Consider the following 16098-nt stretch of genomic DNA (forward strand, 5'->3'; position numbering starts at 1 on the left):
CGTTTCCCTCTCACCAGATATCCAAACCGACATCATGACCAGCAGCTTTACAGCTGTGGCTCCAGCAAACATCAGCTGATACTAGAAATTAATATTAAATAAATTCTAACAACAGCCGATCAAGCTTAAACGTGCTGCTGTTGTTTAGCGCGACATCTGCTGGTTTCGTCTTTCTGGCGCAAAGTGGGCGATAAACAAACAAGAGAGAAAAGCCGATCAGCTGATCATCGATCAGTTTCATGATTGAAGTAGCAACAGGAGAGGGAGGATGAGAGAAGAGGCAGCTGTGCAGCGTAAAGACAGAATAAATCCAGCTTTGTGTCTTTTTCCATTCTAGCTGAAGTTCGGGACAAACTGCGTCTCTTCTCAGCTCAATACGAAACGTGTAATATTTTCTCTGATTGAGGGACCATTCCATTTTTTTAAGGAGCCGTTGGCAACTCTACTAACTAACCTTATGAATAAAATAAAGTTCACTATCAGTAACATCATAGCAACCGAACAGCTGTATAAAAACTCCAAGCTGGCTAGAACGCAGTATGAGTTATTGCAACTGACAGTAAAAAGTCAGCACAACGAAAACAAACTCCACCTAAACTTAGTTCATATCTGACCCAGATAGACTGCAGGTCATAACTTCTTACCTGAAGTTCAGTTCACCTGACACTCGGACTGGCGGCTGCCTCGGGGCTCTCCTCCTGCCTCCCCTTCCCTCATCCACCTGCTGCCTCTGTGGAAGCCCCGCCATAGCCACCACCAAACAACGGAGTTATTTCTACACATCGACCTGCATCTGGCCAATCCACCACCTCTCATTGTTCATGCCGTTACAAAAAAAATAAAAAAATAAGTCAAATAAGCCCGATGGCCAGTCCAGCTATGTTAACCTGCAACCAAATCTGCAGCTCCATACAGCAATGTTACGACTTAGATTACATCTTATAACTCATAACTCTTATGTTAGCTGCCCTCTGTAGCATACTGTCTGAAATATTCCACGGCTGCAATAATTCTTTAAGTGTTATTTTTTCCTTGGTATTCTAATTTCGCCGAAGTTTACTAAACTCAACAAACTTAATATTACTTACCGGGACATTTATTCTGTCCTCATTTTCTTTCACCGAAAAATTGTTTCCTGTAGTGACGTCTTTCGTGCTTGGCTCTCCTACCTTTGCTAACGTGATGCACATAGCGCAGAAGCCGATGCTGCATTCACTTACACTCGGATATCTGAGCGTCACCGTGAAAACATAATCGGACATTTGATATTTGATTGAATTTTATTGTTTTGCCTTTGGGGTGGCACCTGGGGTGGCCAGTCTGGTTGGGGGGGTGGCCTGTGCCCCCCCCAGGCCACCCCGCTGGACACGCCATTGACCATAGCCAAAGAAAGCTCGTTTATGACCAGCATCATGTAAATAAGCGCTCTGTAGAACCATCGCTCCATCCTCCAATCCAGCAGGTGGCGTCAGCGTGCCCGCAGGGTGAACGTCAGCCACAAACGAAGCCGAAGAAAACGTTAGCGTCATTTCCTGGTTGCTGTGCGACAAGCAACTGTAAAACTCGAAGCTCTGAACGCGGTCCTCTGTCATATAAATCTGCGAGTGGTCTCTGCGTGAGGCGAGCGGCTTTTCCCGGTGAGTGAGAGATTGAGCGTGAGGTCCGGAGCGCGCACAATGAATAAAAAGGGCTCTGAGAAAACACGCCATGTGGTAGCCTGGCTTAACAAAGCGGAGTGGGATCAGGTTCGGGACTACCTTTACTCGATGGACTCCTCTCTGCAGAGGTTTGCGTTAGAGAGGATATCGGCTTGGAGGGCCAGGTGCGCTAATAGTTTTCCCGTGGCCGTGGACTGCACAGCAGACCTCGTGCGCTGCCAGGTGCGGGACCGGTCCGGACAGCTTACCGGAGATGACTTGACCCTGATGTACGGGACGGCCCTGGTAAGATTTGTTAATCTTATCACGGATCGCCAGCAGGGGAGAAAGGCCCAGCCGCTGAGGCAACTGGCTGGAAACTTGAACATCCCCGAGTGGGTGGTGGATCTGAGGCACGAAATCATGCATGGGACTCTTCCTTCTTTGAAATGGTGCCGAAAGGGATGTAAGGTGGCCCTGGAGTGGCTCCAGCAGGAGTTTTGGTCCAGACAGCTGGGAGGAGGCCCCGATGAGCAGCTCGTTGCCAGGCAGAAAGAAGTGGATGCCTGCAGAAACGCTCGGGAGCTGCTGATCTCTTTTCAGAAGGACCAGTACCAAGCTTTTGATGATGGGTCTCCTGAAGACAAGGGGAAGAGCTTGTGGCAGGCCCCCTTAGCAGACATGAGTTGTTTGCTGGGTGAGATCAAGCAGTTTGCACTGGGGTCCAGGGAGCTGTTGATTGATGTGCTGCTGGAAGACGGTTTTCTTGTTCCTACCATGGAGCAGCTGGAAGCATTAGGCTGTGCAACATCTGACAGTGCCAGTCCCACTGAGCCCAGAGTCCCACAAACCTTCCTGCGCTTTTGGCTGCCCCTGCTAAAGATGCTTAACTCTTCGTCTTTCATTCACCTCTTCCTGGAGAAGCTCTTTGTGGAACTGAAGCTGCTCAGCAAAGAGCCCAACGGTCACAGGTGTTTCTATATTTCTGCATGGATTTCAGAAGTCTTCCTCTGCAACAACAACAAATTTGAATATCATTTTGAGACAAAGTTGCAGAAGAAAGCCAGAATGAAGGACAGGATTTTCATCAACCGCATCAAGCTGAGGTGGCAGCAGCTTCTCTCTGCATGTCTGGATGCCCCCTGCATCAGCACACCTCACCTGATCCAGCTAGTCCTGGATGACATGGAGCATCCCCCCCCTCAGGAAACCAGAGAGAAGCTGTTCCAGCTCTGCTCCATCTACACACAGACAGAGCGCTCAGAGGCCAGCACACCTCTGCAGCAGCAGCAGCCCATATATACTGTGAGTATGCTGCTGGACCAGATGCAACACTCCTCACCGATGGACTCGGAGAGAAGTGAGGAGCGCAAATGGGCAGACGTGCAGGCTGAAAGAGCACTTGCCCTCAGAGGTTCTCCGTGGCAGGTGTGCACTGATAATGTCACATGGAAGAACTATGACCTTGGTAAAGTTCCTGGACAGTCGGACGACCCGTCGTGCCTCATGGTGGACAATTATTCGATAATGACTGTGTTTGACCAGCCAGTGGAGCTGGAGAGCAGCGCGACACGTAGCAGCATCCCCGGGGCCTCGGCTCCAGCCCGGCCAGCTGAGGGCCTCCTCTGGAGCAACAGCGAGCTCAACAAACTGAAATGTGGACTGAAGCTTTTTTAAGTTACTTGTGTTATTTTTGTTACTTGTGTTATTTTTTGTTTTATGTTAAGCACAAGATTGTTGTTGTTGTTGTCATTCCAGCCTCCGCTGACTCTTGTTGTGCTAGAAGCAGTTTTGAAGCAAAAATACAATATTCAGAAGACAAAATGTTGTGGAATTTTAACCATGAGCACAGTGCAGGTTCAGCAGTTGTGATTGTTTCTGTCCAGTCGAGCTCGTTAACTAAACATGTTGGCAGAAGCAGAAATAAAACTTTCAGAAGACAAAATGTTCTGATTTAAAGAAGGACCAAAGGAAGGAAAGCATAGGTTTTGATTAAGTCTGATAAACTAGAATTATAATTTATTGTTACATTAAAAGGAGCAAAATGAAATAAAAAGGCTATATCAAAAACAGGTTATAACATAGGAAATGTGAGGTTTTAAAATGAAGTTAGTGTCAGCGTTTTAAGAGAGTGGTAAAATGATGAGTAACGTTGAAGAATATATATAAATACAAGTCTATAAGTCAAGAACATAATTAGGATAAGGCTTTTGATTAAAGAGTCCCAACTATGATAAGTTAGGGAGATGCAGGAAAAGGTGTTTTGTTTCCTTTGCAGAAGATCTCGGCGACCACAGGGGGTGAGGATCCTGGAGGCCCGAGGCCGGATGGACCACAAGAGAGGGTCAGAGCGAGGACACAATGTATTGCGACCTCTGGTGTACCAATCGTCGTCATCGTCACCATTGCATTAATAATATAATCTGCAGCATTGATATTGCATTCAGAGGTTTAAACAGTGTGTGTCTTTCAGAAAGACTAAGTTGCAGAAAGTTTGCATTAATGAAAGCAGAGTCTAAGTTATTCTGAGGAGCAGGTTAGACGAGGCTATTTGATGAGCCTCTGGTCTGGTGGAAGGTCAGAAGTGCAACGGGTGAGATGAGAGAGCATTTGAGGACGACATATATACACACACACTTAGTTAGAGAGAATCATTTATAGGTGAGAGGTTAGTTATGTTTACTCGCAACTGTGAAAGAGGAACAGTTTCTTGTTGTCTCGGCAAGAAAGAGGAAATACCTGGTGTGAATACGTATGAATGGACGGTGACTGGACGGACGAACTGAACTAAGGTTGGACCAACTGGACACTGAGGTAAAGACTGGACTAAGGCTAAGCACATGACTGATGACTGTTCTGTTTTAAGTTCATTTTCATGACATAGATTGGATCATGAGTGGGGAAAACTGAGCATTTTTAGTTTTGTACATTATTTTGACACATGAAATGTGTCAAAATAAAGGGGGGATTTAAGGTTTAAGTTGAAATGGGTTTAGGATCATTTTAGGACTTTTGGGGTGTTTGATGATTTAGATATGGTAAAACTGAGGCAGACATTGTTATTTTCATGTTTAAGTTGAAGGATTAAAATGAACTGAATCCTGGTTAGAAGATAAACTCTTTACACACATAAAGAGCATTTAGATTAAGTAAAGTTAATATAAAGGATAGAGCCCAGAACATGATATCTTGAACCAACTTTGAATAATTAAGGGAACATTAGATGAACACAGTAGATTAGTGAGGTGTACCAGAGAGAGGCTTTTTGTTTTCTATCCTTTACAGGAGAACATTCCAGTAACACAGCGACCACAGGGGTGGCAAGAATCTCCAGTTTCGCAAACAGGTCACATCTGGATTACACGCTGTGGACAGGGCGACCCCGGAGGCAAAGGTGGTGTGGCTGAAGGTGCTCAAACGCAAGTGGAAGGAGCCACGCTGGACTGGTCCATACGAGGTCGTTGCCAGGACAACTACAGCAGTCCAACTGAAAGGGAAGGGCGACACCTGGTATCACTGGTCGCAGTGTGCACCAGCACATGAGAGCTTGGTTGAGGAAGAGGCTTCAACCAACACAGGTGTCAACAAACAGAGGCAGAATAAACCCTCTCACCTGTGCAACAGGCCATTCAGTAGTCCACCTGGAAGGCTGAAGAAAGAAGAGCAGCAGCGGAGAAGGTCGTCACGCCATCAGAAAGGGGCAGTGATAAGTTAAAGGCTCCACAAAGAGGGGAGTTTCAGTCCAGAATCTAAAATCTATATAATAAGTCTAGAATACAAAGTTTATATAACATGATGCAAACAACTGAATCAGAGACACGTAATGGGAAGAAACGTATTAAAATGTTCCTTACAACTACATGTGTATTATATGCGATAATAGTAACCATGGCTCTGTTGTCTTTTGTCTGTATTTTGCAAGGCACTCCGGACCCCTTGTCTGAACACGGAGGCCAGTCCAGCCCAGCAGTTCCTGAGACTGTAGGTCCTAAAACAGGATCGCTAGAAAGACAAAAGCGCGAGGGGTCAGGTAAAGGTGATGAATGTCTCAGCAGAAATAATGGCATAGAGTTGAACTATGTTAAAGGGTCTACCAGCTCATTCATGTTAGATTTGTGTGACGTCATTAAATGTACAGGAGCCAGTAGTAGATGGAAAGTGTCAGACAACAGTGGGACCATTTATGCCAAAACAAGATAACTATGCATGTTTTAAGTTCTCTACTGATAATGAAAAGTACAAGGTGGGAGAGATCGATCCAACTTGGTGTGCCGTCACACTTCAGGGACGAACCACCAACAATGTAAGCGGCCCTAGCACGGTAATTGGAACCTGGGCAGGAAGTGGGCTCTATTATTATTGTGGGGAAAATACTCTGTTGGTTCATGTTCCTATAGGAAGCGTAGGGACATGTGCGATGGTGCGATTAGGAGCTCCACTCATGCTGATTGGGAATCAGGTAAAGGCTATTCCACAACGCAACACACGTACTCTAGCCGCCAGACGTCTGAGACATGTTTTGGTCAAAAGAGGGACCCAAGGTACACATGCTTATGATCCTCGCCTGAACTCGCCTAGGGGAGTTCCAGACGAATATAAGCTGGTGAATCCGATAGCTGCAGGATTTGAGAGTATATTCCTTTGGGTAACACCTAATAAGAATGTTGACCGCATTAACTATGTTCATTACAATCTGCTGAGACTTTCTAACCTAACCAGGGACGCCATGATGGGGTTCGCAGAACAATTGGGTCCAAGTTCTCTGATGGGAGTTCAAAATAGGATGGCGCTTGACATGTTATTGGCAGAGAGGGGAGGTGTGTGCTCGATGTTTGGAGATATGTGCTGCACGTATATCCCCAATAATACTGCCCCAGGTGGCTCAGTAACCCGAGCTCTGCAGGGCCTGAAAACTTTGTCTAAAACCATGCATGAGCACTCAGGGGCCTGTTCTTCGTACCGCGCTAAGTGAGTTAGCTGGATGAGATTGTTGACGATTTCGCGTGATCCTGGATCGTTCGGTTCCCCGAAGCCCATCCGGGACTTGCTGTCATAGCAACAGAGCCGTAAGCGTAAACCTGCTGGGGAGCAGGTTTACTTTATGTAAACAGGATTAGATCGCGGCCACGCAGGTATGTCCGCGTCATTCATACGAAAGCAACAGCGATATTCCACCACTGTTTCACCATAAATAAATAACATCAATGTAACTAAAGATAATGCAGCACCTGATCCTTTTATTGATTTCACACAGATACATACAGGTCATTCCCTAAAAAAGGGAAATGTACTATTAACATTCTATTACATGTATGTGATTATTACAGATGTAATTCATATTTCAGAGTAGTAATTGTAAATTACTTCGTGTAATCAAGATGAGAGACCACGGCTATAAAAGCGAAGGTGGATTTGGGAAGTCTGTCGCAGTCATATCCTGTCCGTTTACGCGAGCAACCCATTGCGGAAGGTGCAAGATTGATAAGGAGAGTCCTCAGAATTCAGCGTATATTGCGGGACAGACAGGATCCTTTAGCTCAGCGCGACAGTGTGCTCATAGAGAGATATCGATTTTCCCGTGAGGGTATTATTCACTTAACCAACTTGTTGACGAGGGGGTGCAGGACCACCACCTGTCTTTTTTTTTGCTCTGCCCTTTTCTTGGTTGCTGTTATGAACAAACAAACAGAGTATTCCAGGGTCTCTTTCCAAGAGACGACAAGCAATATAAGTGATAAATATTACCATTCTGTAGAATATTCTTATATTTCACTTTTACTTGTTCCCATGTTCTAGTGGGTCCTGTTGTGGCTCTAATGTGAAAGGGGATATAATATAACATATTATAATATAATATAATGTAATATAATATTGGATAATATGGTGTGATATGATAAATCTACCCTACCGCCTACTGGTGTTGGCCAGAGGGGCCGATGGCGCAATATGGCAGCCTGGCTTCTGTCAGTCTGCCCCAGGGCAGCTGTGGCTACAACCGTAGCTGCCTCCACCAGTGTGTGAATGTGAGAGTGACTGAATAGTGGCATTGTAAAGCGCTTTGGGTGCCTTGAAAAGCGCTATATAAATCCACTCCATTATTATTGTTATTATTGAATTACTTACGAGTTTGATTTGTCAGCAACTTTCTGCCAGCCCTCTCTCCTTGCTTTTGCAGCCTTTGCAGTGTTCCCTTGCGTTTTAATTAAACTCTGAAACTCCTGAAATCCCTCACTCAAGAGTTCTTGCTCTGCTGCCGAAAAATACCGAGCGCGCTCCTTCGACATTTTCGCCGACCAATCAAAGGGTTGCCGATCAATGTTTCTACTATCGATGCGTAGCCCCTGTTGGGCCACCCAGTGATCTCACATTACTTCATCCAGCTATACTAATCGTCAACAACAGGTGTGTTCGGGGAACCGGAATAGCGAGCTCAGAGTTAGCGCGATGATTTGGTCTTGGATGTTTCATTTGATCTTGGATGTAGTAAGCGACGTACGAAGCACAGGGCCCAGGTATTGAAAACCCGCTGGCATCCTGGATGACATCTGTGGATGACATCTTATTACCTTAAAAGGCAAGTAATGAAGAAAGGAGAAGTTATATGTCAGTTTATAGTTATTAAAAGTATATGTGATGTACCCTTGTTTGCACGAATTGAACTTTTGTCCATCTGTCACCCTGTATTTTTGAACTGTATTGACGTAGGTGTGATATGTTATCCTATAAAACCAGAACCCAGTGTATTTTTGTCAGAGCAACCCATTCTGTATGCTGACGGTTGGTTGTTCTCCTGTGATAATAAAACTCATCGTTTGATTGCACTTTTCCGGAGCCTCCGTTGTTTTTTGTCTGGTCTGAAGTTGATCGATTTCGCAACAGTATGCACAAATATGACCCAAGATGGGACTCGCCAACCTGGATTGACTCAATAGGAGTTCCCAGGGGAGTTCCAGATGAGTATAAGTTAGTTAATCAGATAGCGGCCGGCTTTGAAAGTGTGTTTCTATGGATAACTCCGAATAAAAATGTCGATCGCATTAACTATGTCCATTATAATGTGTTGAGACTCTCTAATCTCCCTAGGGACGCGGTAGAAGGCCTTGCGGAACAATTAGGCCCGACGTCGTTAATGGGAATCCAGAATCGAATGGCCCTGGACATGTTGTTGGCTGAGAAAGGTGGTGTCTGTGCCATGTTTGGGGACATGTGTTGCACGTTCATACCCAACAATACTGCACCAGACGGTACGGTTACTAGGGCGCTTGAGAGTCTGAAAATGTTATCTAAAACCATGCATGAGCAATCAGGTGTGAACACTGGACCGGGAGACTGGTTCACGTCTGTCTTTGGGCAATGGAAGAGTGTTGTTATGTCTGCCATGTTTTCTTTTGTTGTTTTTCTTGTCATATTGATGATTGGATGTTGTCTCATCCCTCTGGTCCGGCGGCTTTTAGTAAAGATGCTGGAGAGAGCCCTGAGCTCAGGCTCAGCAGGTTCAGCTGCGCTGGAGTCCATGATGCCTTTGAGGGAGATTGTAGGCTGGACGGAGGAGTGAGACAAATCCTGGTGTAAGTTGGGCTCGCAAGCGAGCCAAAGAGGAGGAGTTGTCAAGAAAAACATGTAATTTCACTGCCATTATTTCATTATTATTTCATTAGTCTGCATCACTTAGTATCAGTTGATCATCACCATTATCATGTATCATTTATCATTTAGTAAATCTGCTTAATCTTGTATTCCAGAGCACGCAGAATAAGACACATTCCTCTGTAATATTCTATTATGCAAAAACCACCAGCATCTCTGTGGCTCCAGGCGGCCCAAAGTAAAGTCAGATGAGGACAGCGACCTTTTGTTGGCCTGGACAGACAATCTCACAAACTGCACACTCGGACACACAATTGTTTAGACCAGATGTTTTCCCTCATCCATATCTGGGAACATAAAGCCTGAGAAAGTGTTAGGTTTCTGAGAAGCTGAGTTCTAGGAAATGTTCTGACGTCATATTAGGCTATAAAGCTTTCTGTAACGAGCAGAGAAGATCGAAGACCGGCTTCCCACACTGTATAACTGTGTGTGTTTAATAAATCACTTTTTGGACACTTCTGGGGACTCTGTCTGTGCTTATTTTTCCTTCCAAATAAAAAGAACCTTTACAAAAGAACTGTGCATTTCGTGTTGTTAAGACTGTTTCATCTGGGACCATTTTGCAATCTAACGCAAGCTTAATTAAGGATTCTGTTTGTTTTATTCCTTCTAAGCCCAAATGAATTTCTTGTGAATCTGTCTACTGTGAGCCTGGTGATTTTGTTACTGATGCCTGACTGCCAACTGTATAAAACAAAAAACTACACACAATATTCGAAGCACATAGCGCACAGTCGTAAATTCACCCTAATTTTGGTATGATCTGAGCTCAGGCACTGGGTGACTGAGCATAGCACTTACGCATGTGAGCGAGGGGGGAGAAACTGCTGCAGGAGAAGCGTAGACAGGCAGACAGAGGAGAGCTTAAGTTTGACCAGGTACCAAAGCAAATCATTCATACTGTACAAATAATGTAAATATGACGGTGTATCACAAAAGATTGATATCAAACTGATCACTTGACCCATATTACGTTACTTGCTCTTGGAGTGAATCAACAAATGGGGAAATGAAAATCCGAACAACAACAATGATGTTTTTTTAGAGAGTCTTAGCTTACATGTGTGTTTATTTCATATTTTCAGTTGTTTCCCTCCACGGCTAAACAAAGCACTGTAATCGGTTTCAGTTATGTACTGATGAACACAACAATTGACATAAGTGGCTTCTTTCAAAGAAAAAACTCAGGTAGATTTTATTTTATATATTATGCTTTGTATGTTGTTCAGTATATTTCTATGCAAAACAAGAGGAATTTCAATACACAGCAGTATATTCACAGCTGAAACCAGATATTTACATACACTTTAGGGAAAAAACATAAAAACATTTTTTTTTTCTGTTAAACATCAATTTAGAGTGAACTTGCAACTAGAAGATCACTGGCTGCTCTCTGCCCAGCATGGAGGTCACTGCAAACTCTCGGTACCTCAGCAGAGCTGGCAATATCATCAAGGACTACTCTCACCCCAGCAACCAACTGTTTGAACTATTACCGTCAGGCCGACGGTACAGGTCACATAAAACCAGGACAAACAGATTCAGGGATAGCTTCTTTCCCAGAGCTATCACCGTAGTAAATAAGAACAAAAACAATTGAACCTATTCCATACCGTCACTGTCATTATATTATGCTGCTATTCATACTGTCATTATATTAATGCTGCTATCCTGTATATATTGTACAAACTATTGTTTGAGTACTTACGATTGTTTTTTTGTACTTTTTATATTTTACATTTATATTTATTATTGAAACTTGCACCAAGGGAGTGGCACTCCAATTTCGTTGTACTCTGTACAATGACAATAAAGGCTATTCTAACTTGTTTTGTTTTAGATAAATAAATATTGAAATATCTTTTGAATTAGTTAAATGTCAGAATATAGAGAGAGAGAGAGCTGTCTATTATTTATCACTTTCATCAAATTTAGGAGTACATATACACTAAGTTTATTGTTAATTAAGAAGAAAACTGCAGATGATTGCATTCTGATCTTAAGCAGCCTCTGATAGGTTAGTAGAGTCGGATTTTTTAGTAGAGTCCTCTGTCCTCTGCTGGATGTGTTGGAGAACACTTTCAGCCCTCTGAGGACTGCATACCACTGCCTGAGCCAAGCCAATGTGCCACTAAGCTCCAGCCAGTGTCCACACTGCCAGAGGTCTCCACACATGCTGGTTCGGTGTCTGTCTCCGCTGAAGGGTCAGAGGAACCCGTTTGAGCTGTCTGTCTCGGCTGGAGGGCCCAAGGGGCCCATTCAGCCACCTGTCTATGCTGAAGGGTCAGAGACCTGTTCGGCCTCCTGTCTCCTTTATAGTCGAAAAAGATGTGCTCCTGGTGCACTGGCCATTGCTGCTACTCAAATCGAGCGTGGACCTGGACCTCCAGCAGGCCCCGGGGACCTACGTCACACCTTGCTCTTGTCTCCCTTACAGCTGAAAAAGGTCCATGCTTGTGCCCTGGCCCTTCTGAAATTCCCTCTCCATTTAGCCGAGGCAGTGAGTCGGCCTCCTGTCTCCCTTACGGTCGAAAAAGATGTGCTCCTGGGCGCACTGGCCCTGCTGCTACTCACATCGGGCATGGCCCTTGCCCTCCAGCAGGCCCCGGGGACCCACATCCTCCCCTGCTCTACTCCCCCACTAGCTTCTTCTCCTGCAGTTACCCTCCACCACATATCCAGCACATATCCAGCTAACCCTAACCCACTACAATTCGTCCTGATTGTAGCACAAGTGGAACCAATAAGCAGGATTCATTGGCAAGCAGACAACCAGTTCCAACTACTGGGAAGAACCAGTGCGATGCATTTTGTGGTACGCGTCGTGGTAGCTCCTGCTAGGATTTAGGACAGACCTGAGGCTGATGAGAAGGATCTGGGTGTTGCAGGGCCGTCCTGGCTGACACGGCGCTGCGTGAAGCTCTGGGATGCTGCCTCTGGACTGGCACACTGGGGTGGTGGTTCCCCTGTTTAAAGACCTAGACCTGAGCGTGTGCTCCAACTGTCACACTCCTCAGCCTCCTCTATGCCAGGGTGTGTCTGTCAGTCAGGCCTCTGATTCAGGAGGAAGCAGTTTGTGTCCTGGTCATGATCACTGGAGCAGCTTGTTATCCTCTCGACTGCAGGGTCTGTGGGAGTTTGCACAACCAGTCTACATGTGGTTTGTGAGGCTTCTACTTTTGTAGGATCTTCATCTTACAGTACAAAGAGCCTTTGCTGCAGCTGTTGTTGTGTTTTGGCGCCTCATGGATAACTTTTCATGTCATTTGAGTTTCAGGCTTGTTGGTGTTGCTGAGCTGTGTGCATCGTCTGCGTGGGTTTGTCAGCATAATGGGGCTCATATTAAAATGACTTTACAGTCACAGAGAAAAACTTTAAAACACAAAATCAACACTTTGAACCATCGTGGAAACTACGTGTCCTTACTTGTCATCAAATGATGAGTGTGCGTCCTCACCAGGTGTCACAATCATGTGTATCAAAACGTGTGTAACTGTTAAACAGCAAAATGTGTTAAAGCTGAAAGTCTGACTGTTCAAAGGTGAAACTACAAACACTTGTACATATACAGCTCCCTCCATAATGGCCTGAGGAAAACCAAAGACCTGATGTGATTTCATGTTTTCTTTGTTTCACAGTTTAAAAGTTTGTGGTTCTGTTCTCAGACCTTTGTCACTCACATGTTGTGCATCAGCTGTTTATGTCACTGTGCAGCCAAACTAACTCCCCTCATGTGTTTCCTTTGCAGCTGCTCCTCTGGATAGCATTGAGTCCCTGGCTGCCTACTACGTGAGCTGCGTCAGGCAGGTGCAGCCGGACGGCCCGTACAGAGTCGCTGGATATTCTTCTGGTGCCTGTGTAGCATTTGAAATGTGCTCTCAGCTGCAGACCCAGAATCAGCCTGTGGAGTTCCTGTTTCTCTTTGATGGCTCACATTCATATGTGGCAGCGTACACACAGGTCAGAGAAACACTCGCGCATCTTTATTTCATGTATATGCTGTATAGCGTGTGTGATGTTGGTTTTGAAGGATGAGCTCTGGTCACATGATCTGCATGTGAACAGGTTTAACTGTGTTTTTGATTTGCAGAGCTACAGAGCCAAGCTAACACCCGGCAACGAGTCTGAGGCTGAGACTGAAGCCTTGTGTGCCTTCATCCAGCAGTTCACTGGCATTGAATACAACAAGGTATACTGTCTCTGACCCACAGGTTCACACACAAGTATTCCTTTATGTGGCATCAGCGTTAAAGGCCACACAACCTGAGCTTTTGCCTCACGGCGCCTGTAAGGTAAAGATGGTGACTGTAACACAGTCTGGAGCTGCTGTTCCAGCACAGTCTGTGTGTGGTGCAGGTTTGACTCAACAATGATGTGATGTTTGGAGCTGTTATGGAGACTAAAGTAAAACATGCGGTTAAATCAAACCTTCGTACAGTTTCTCACTGAAAGCTGACATTTGTAACTCCTGAATATCAAAACATCTTCATTTTGCATTTTCATATACATAAGATCTGTGATGTTCATTAATTATGTGTCACTTACTTTTCTGAAAACAACAATATCTCCGCGAGCACGCGGTAACGTTTGCTATGAACTTACAGTCGTCTCCATGGTTACATCCTACAGCTTTTGGAGACTCTGCTCCCGCTGTCAGACCTGAATGCACGCGTCAGTGTGGCCGTGGACCTAATCACCTCCGCTCACAAGGACATCGACCGAGACTCACTGCACTTTGCAGCCTCCGCCTTCTACTACAAGCTAAAGGCTGCTGATGCATATGTACCTACTGCAAAATACCACGGCAGCGTGAAGCTGCTGCGCGCCGAAACCAGCAGCGAATATGAGCAAAACCTGGGAGCTGACTATAAGCTCAGCGAGGTACCGATGCACATTTACATCAGTCTGTAGTACTTATCTTCACTGTGCGTGTGTGCGCTTGTGTGTGTTTCTATAAACTCTGTCTGAGCCTTCCAATGTTCAAACTGTGTACTGCGTCTTTCTTCAGGTCTGTGATGGCGAGGTGTCGGTCCACGTCATCAAGGGAGATCACCACACTTTCCTAGAAGGCGCGGGGGCGGAGTCTATCAAGAACATCATTCATAACTCGCTGGCTGAGCGAGCTGTCAAACCAAGGGAGGGTTAAACATCCACCGTCTCTTCACCCTAATTCCTCAGCTTTCCCCAAACTAGACTGTCAATGTGTCGTTATAGGAAGTGTTTGCACTGCTTATGTTTACACGCTACTGTTATCCTAATATCCCAAATGTTAATGGTTAGTGAACCAGTCGACATCCCATCATCTCACAGCTCCATCGATTCCAACTGCAAGTTTTGTTTTTTGTTGCCATATGTTGTTGTTTGCAGAAGTTCATCCCACAACAAAATAACGTGGTTAAAAAATTAATGTAACAAAGTAACAAACACTGACACATTGATTGAATCCTGAATTACATAACATCACTCAAATTGGTGTTTCTGCTCATGCAGACATCAGTAGACAGGCAAACGCGCTGCGACCAGCCTGATGAGCGACTGTGGAGGGAGGGCTGACCCTGCAGCCGTGTTTCTGCACACTAACTACTCGTAACACAAGTTGGAGGCATTTCTTTATTTTGTGATATTTGTTTACTTTTCAGTCATGTGACCACACAGTCATCAGTTACAGTGGCAACCAGCAAATGTTTACGTTGTCAATAAGTTAACAACAAATTAAGTGTTTCATAAACTGTGTTTTAACAATGACACTCGTGTTACTGTAATTTACAGACCAGTTATTTCACTAATTCAGAAGAAAAACTGCTTCTCTTCATGATGGACTGTGTCAAACACACGCTGTTGTTCTGACAGACGCCTGTGACAGAGGCGTCGCTAAGGACCAAATGTGTCTCTTCAGAGGTTAATCAGAGATGTGAATGATCACTGTAACAGTGAGATCATATTTACTGATGTAACCTCTGAGAAACTGTTTCCTTTTAAAGGCTTTGGTCCAGAGATCTAAAACCTCAGCAAATAATCCAAACCTGAGTACAACAGCTGGCCTGAGACCTGTGATTGGGTCAGTGAAGGAAGCTGCTGATTGGAGATGAATGTGCTGAGGAGTCACAGTACGATGGACGTGACAATAAAGGCCTCTGTGTTTTATTGTAACATTTCTGTTATGTTTTGTAGGACTAATAAGGGCCTCAACAGTCGCTCAGTGTTTTCCTTCATTGTAACGAGCCTGTCCCGTTGGATCTATGATTCCTGTGCTTTTGTTGTCGTTACTATTTCTGATCATTTATCTTGTAAATATAGTTTTTGGGTTTTGTTTTTTAGAGGATGGGTCAGTTTATCAGGGACTGAAACACAAATCCTGTTGGCCCAGAAAATTCTTAGTCGCTGTTGGCACCACCCGACCGTTTAGTTCAGACCATTAAAGTAACGACTGGTTCTATATGACACTTTTCTACATGCAACAAAGGTGGTGATGGAAGGAGGAGAACAAACTTTTTTGTCTGTATTTAATAGCACAATGAAGACCAGACAGCAAAGCAGGGAGGGAGAAATAAAGGGCCTCAGGTCAGAGTTGAACCCGGCCGCAGCATTTACCCCATGACCAGGTGACGTGGTCACCCGCCCGACCCTTACGCACAGCAGTATTTCACGTCAGCTACCAGGAGTATGTGGGTCGAGCATGCAGACTGAACTTTAGCTGCATGTTAGAAAGCCGAGTTTATGAATGAAGGCTAGAACAAATGTCCCGGCTGAAGGAGGAGGGGCTGCAGAGGTGTATAAACACAGGTGGGCGGGGCAGGGCTAGTGTGCAGGATGA

General features: G+C 44.9%; 2 protein-coding genes across 2 annotated transcripts; both read left to right on the plus strand.

Annotated features, from left to right (window-relative positions):
* The first annotated feature begins 1481 nt into the window (after positions 1-1481).
* On the plus strand, positions 1482-5372 carry LOC309718283 (ribosomal biogenesis protein LAS1L-like). The gene has a single exon (XM_082553362.1). The coding sequence runs from the start codon at positions 1677-1679 to the stop codon at positions 3312-3314; it is 1638 nt and encodes a 545-aa protein (XP_082409488.1). The 5' UTR covers positions 1482-1676; the 3' UTR covers positions 3315-5372.
* A 7485-nt stretch (positions 5373-12857) lies between these two features.
* On the plus strand, positions 12858-15478 carry LOC309719439 (fatty acid synthase-like). The gene is made up of 4 exons (XM_082555568.1): positions 12858-13244; positions 13375-13473; positions 13914-14165; positions 14293-15478. Exons 1-4 carry the CDS (start codon positions 13155-13157, stop codon positions 14428-14430), a joined length of 579 nt encoding a protein of 192 aa, XP_082411694.1. The 5' UTR covers positions 12858-13154; the 3' UTR covers positions 14431-15478.
* Positions 15479-16098: the final 620 nt, after the last annotated feature.

This window comes from Aulonocara stuartgranti, assembly GCF_965226115.1.
Source record: "Aulonocara stuartgranti genome assembly, chromosome: 12".
NCBI lineage: Eukaryota > Metazoa > Chordata > Actinopteri > Cichliformes > Cichlidae > Aulonocara > Aulonocara stuartgranti.

Coding starts and splice junctions, on each gene's coding strand:
- LOC309719439 (XM_082555568.1), top strand. CDS start 13,155: ATGTGCTCTCAGCTGCAGACCCAGAATCAGCCTGTGGAGTTCCTGTTT. Junction 13,245..13,374: donor ATGTGGCAGCGTACACACAG/GTCAGAGAAACA, acceptor TTTGATTTGCAG/AGCTACAGAGCCAAGCTAAC. Junction 13,474..13,913: donor CTGGCATTGAATACAACAAG/GTATACTGTCTC, acceptor TACATCCTACAG/CTTTTGGAGACTCTGCTCCC.
- LOC309718283 (XM_082553362.1), top strand. CDS start 1,677: ATGAATAAAAAGGGCTCTGAGAAAACACGCCATGTGGTAGCCTGGCTT.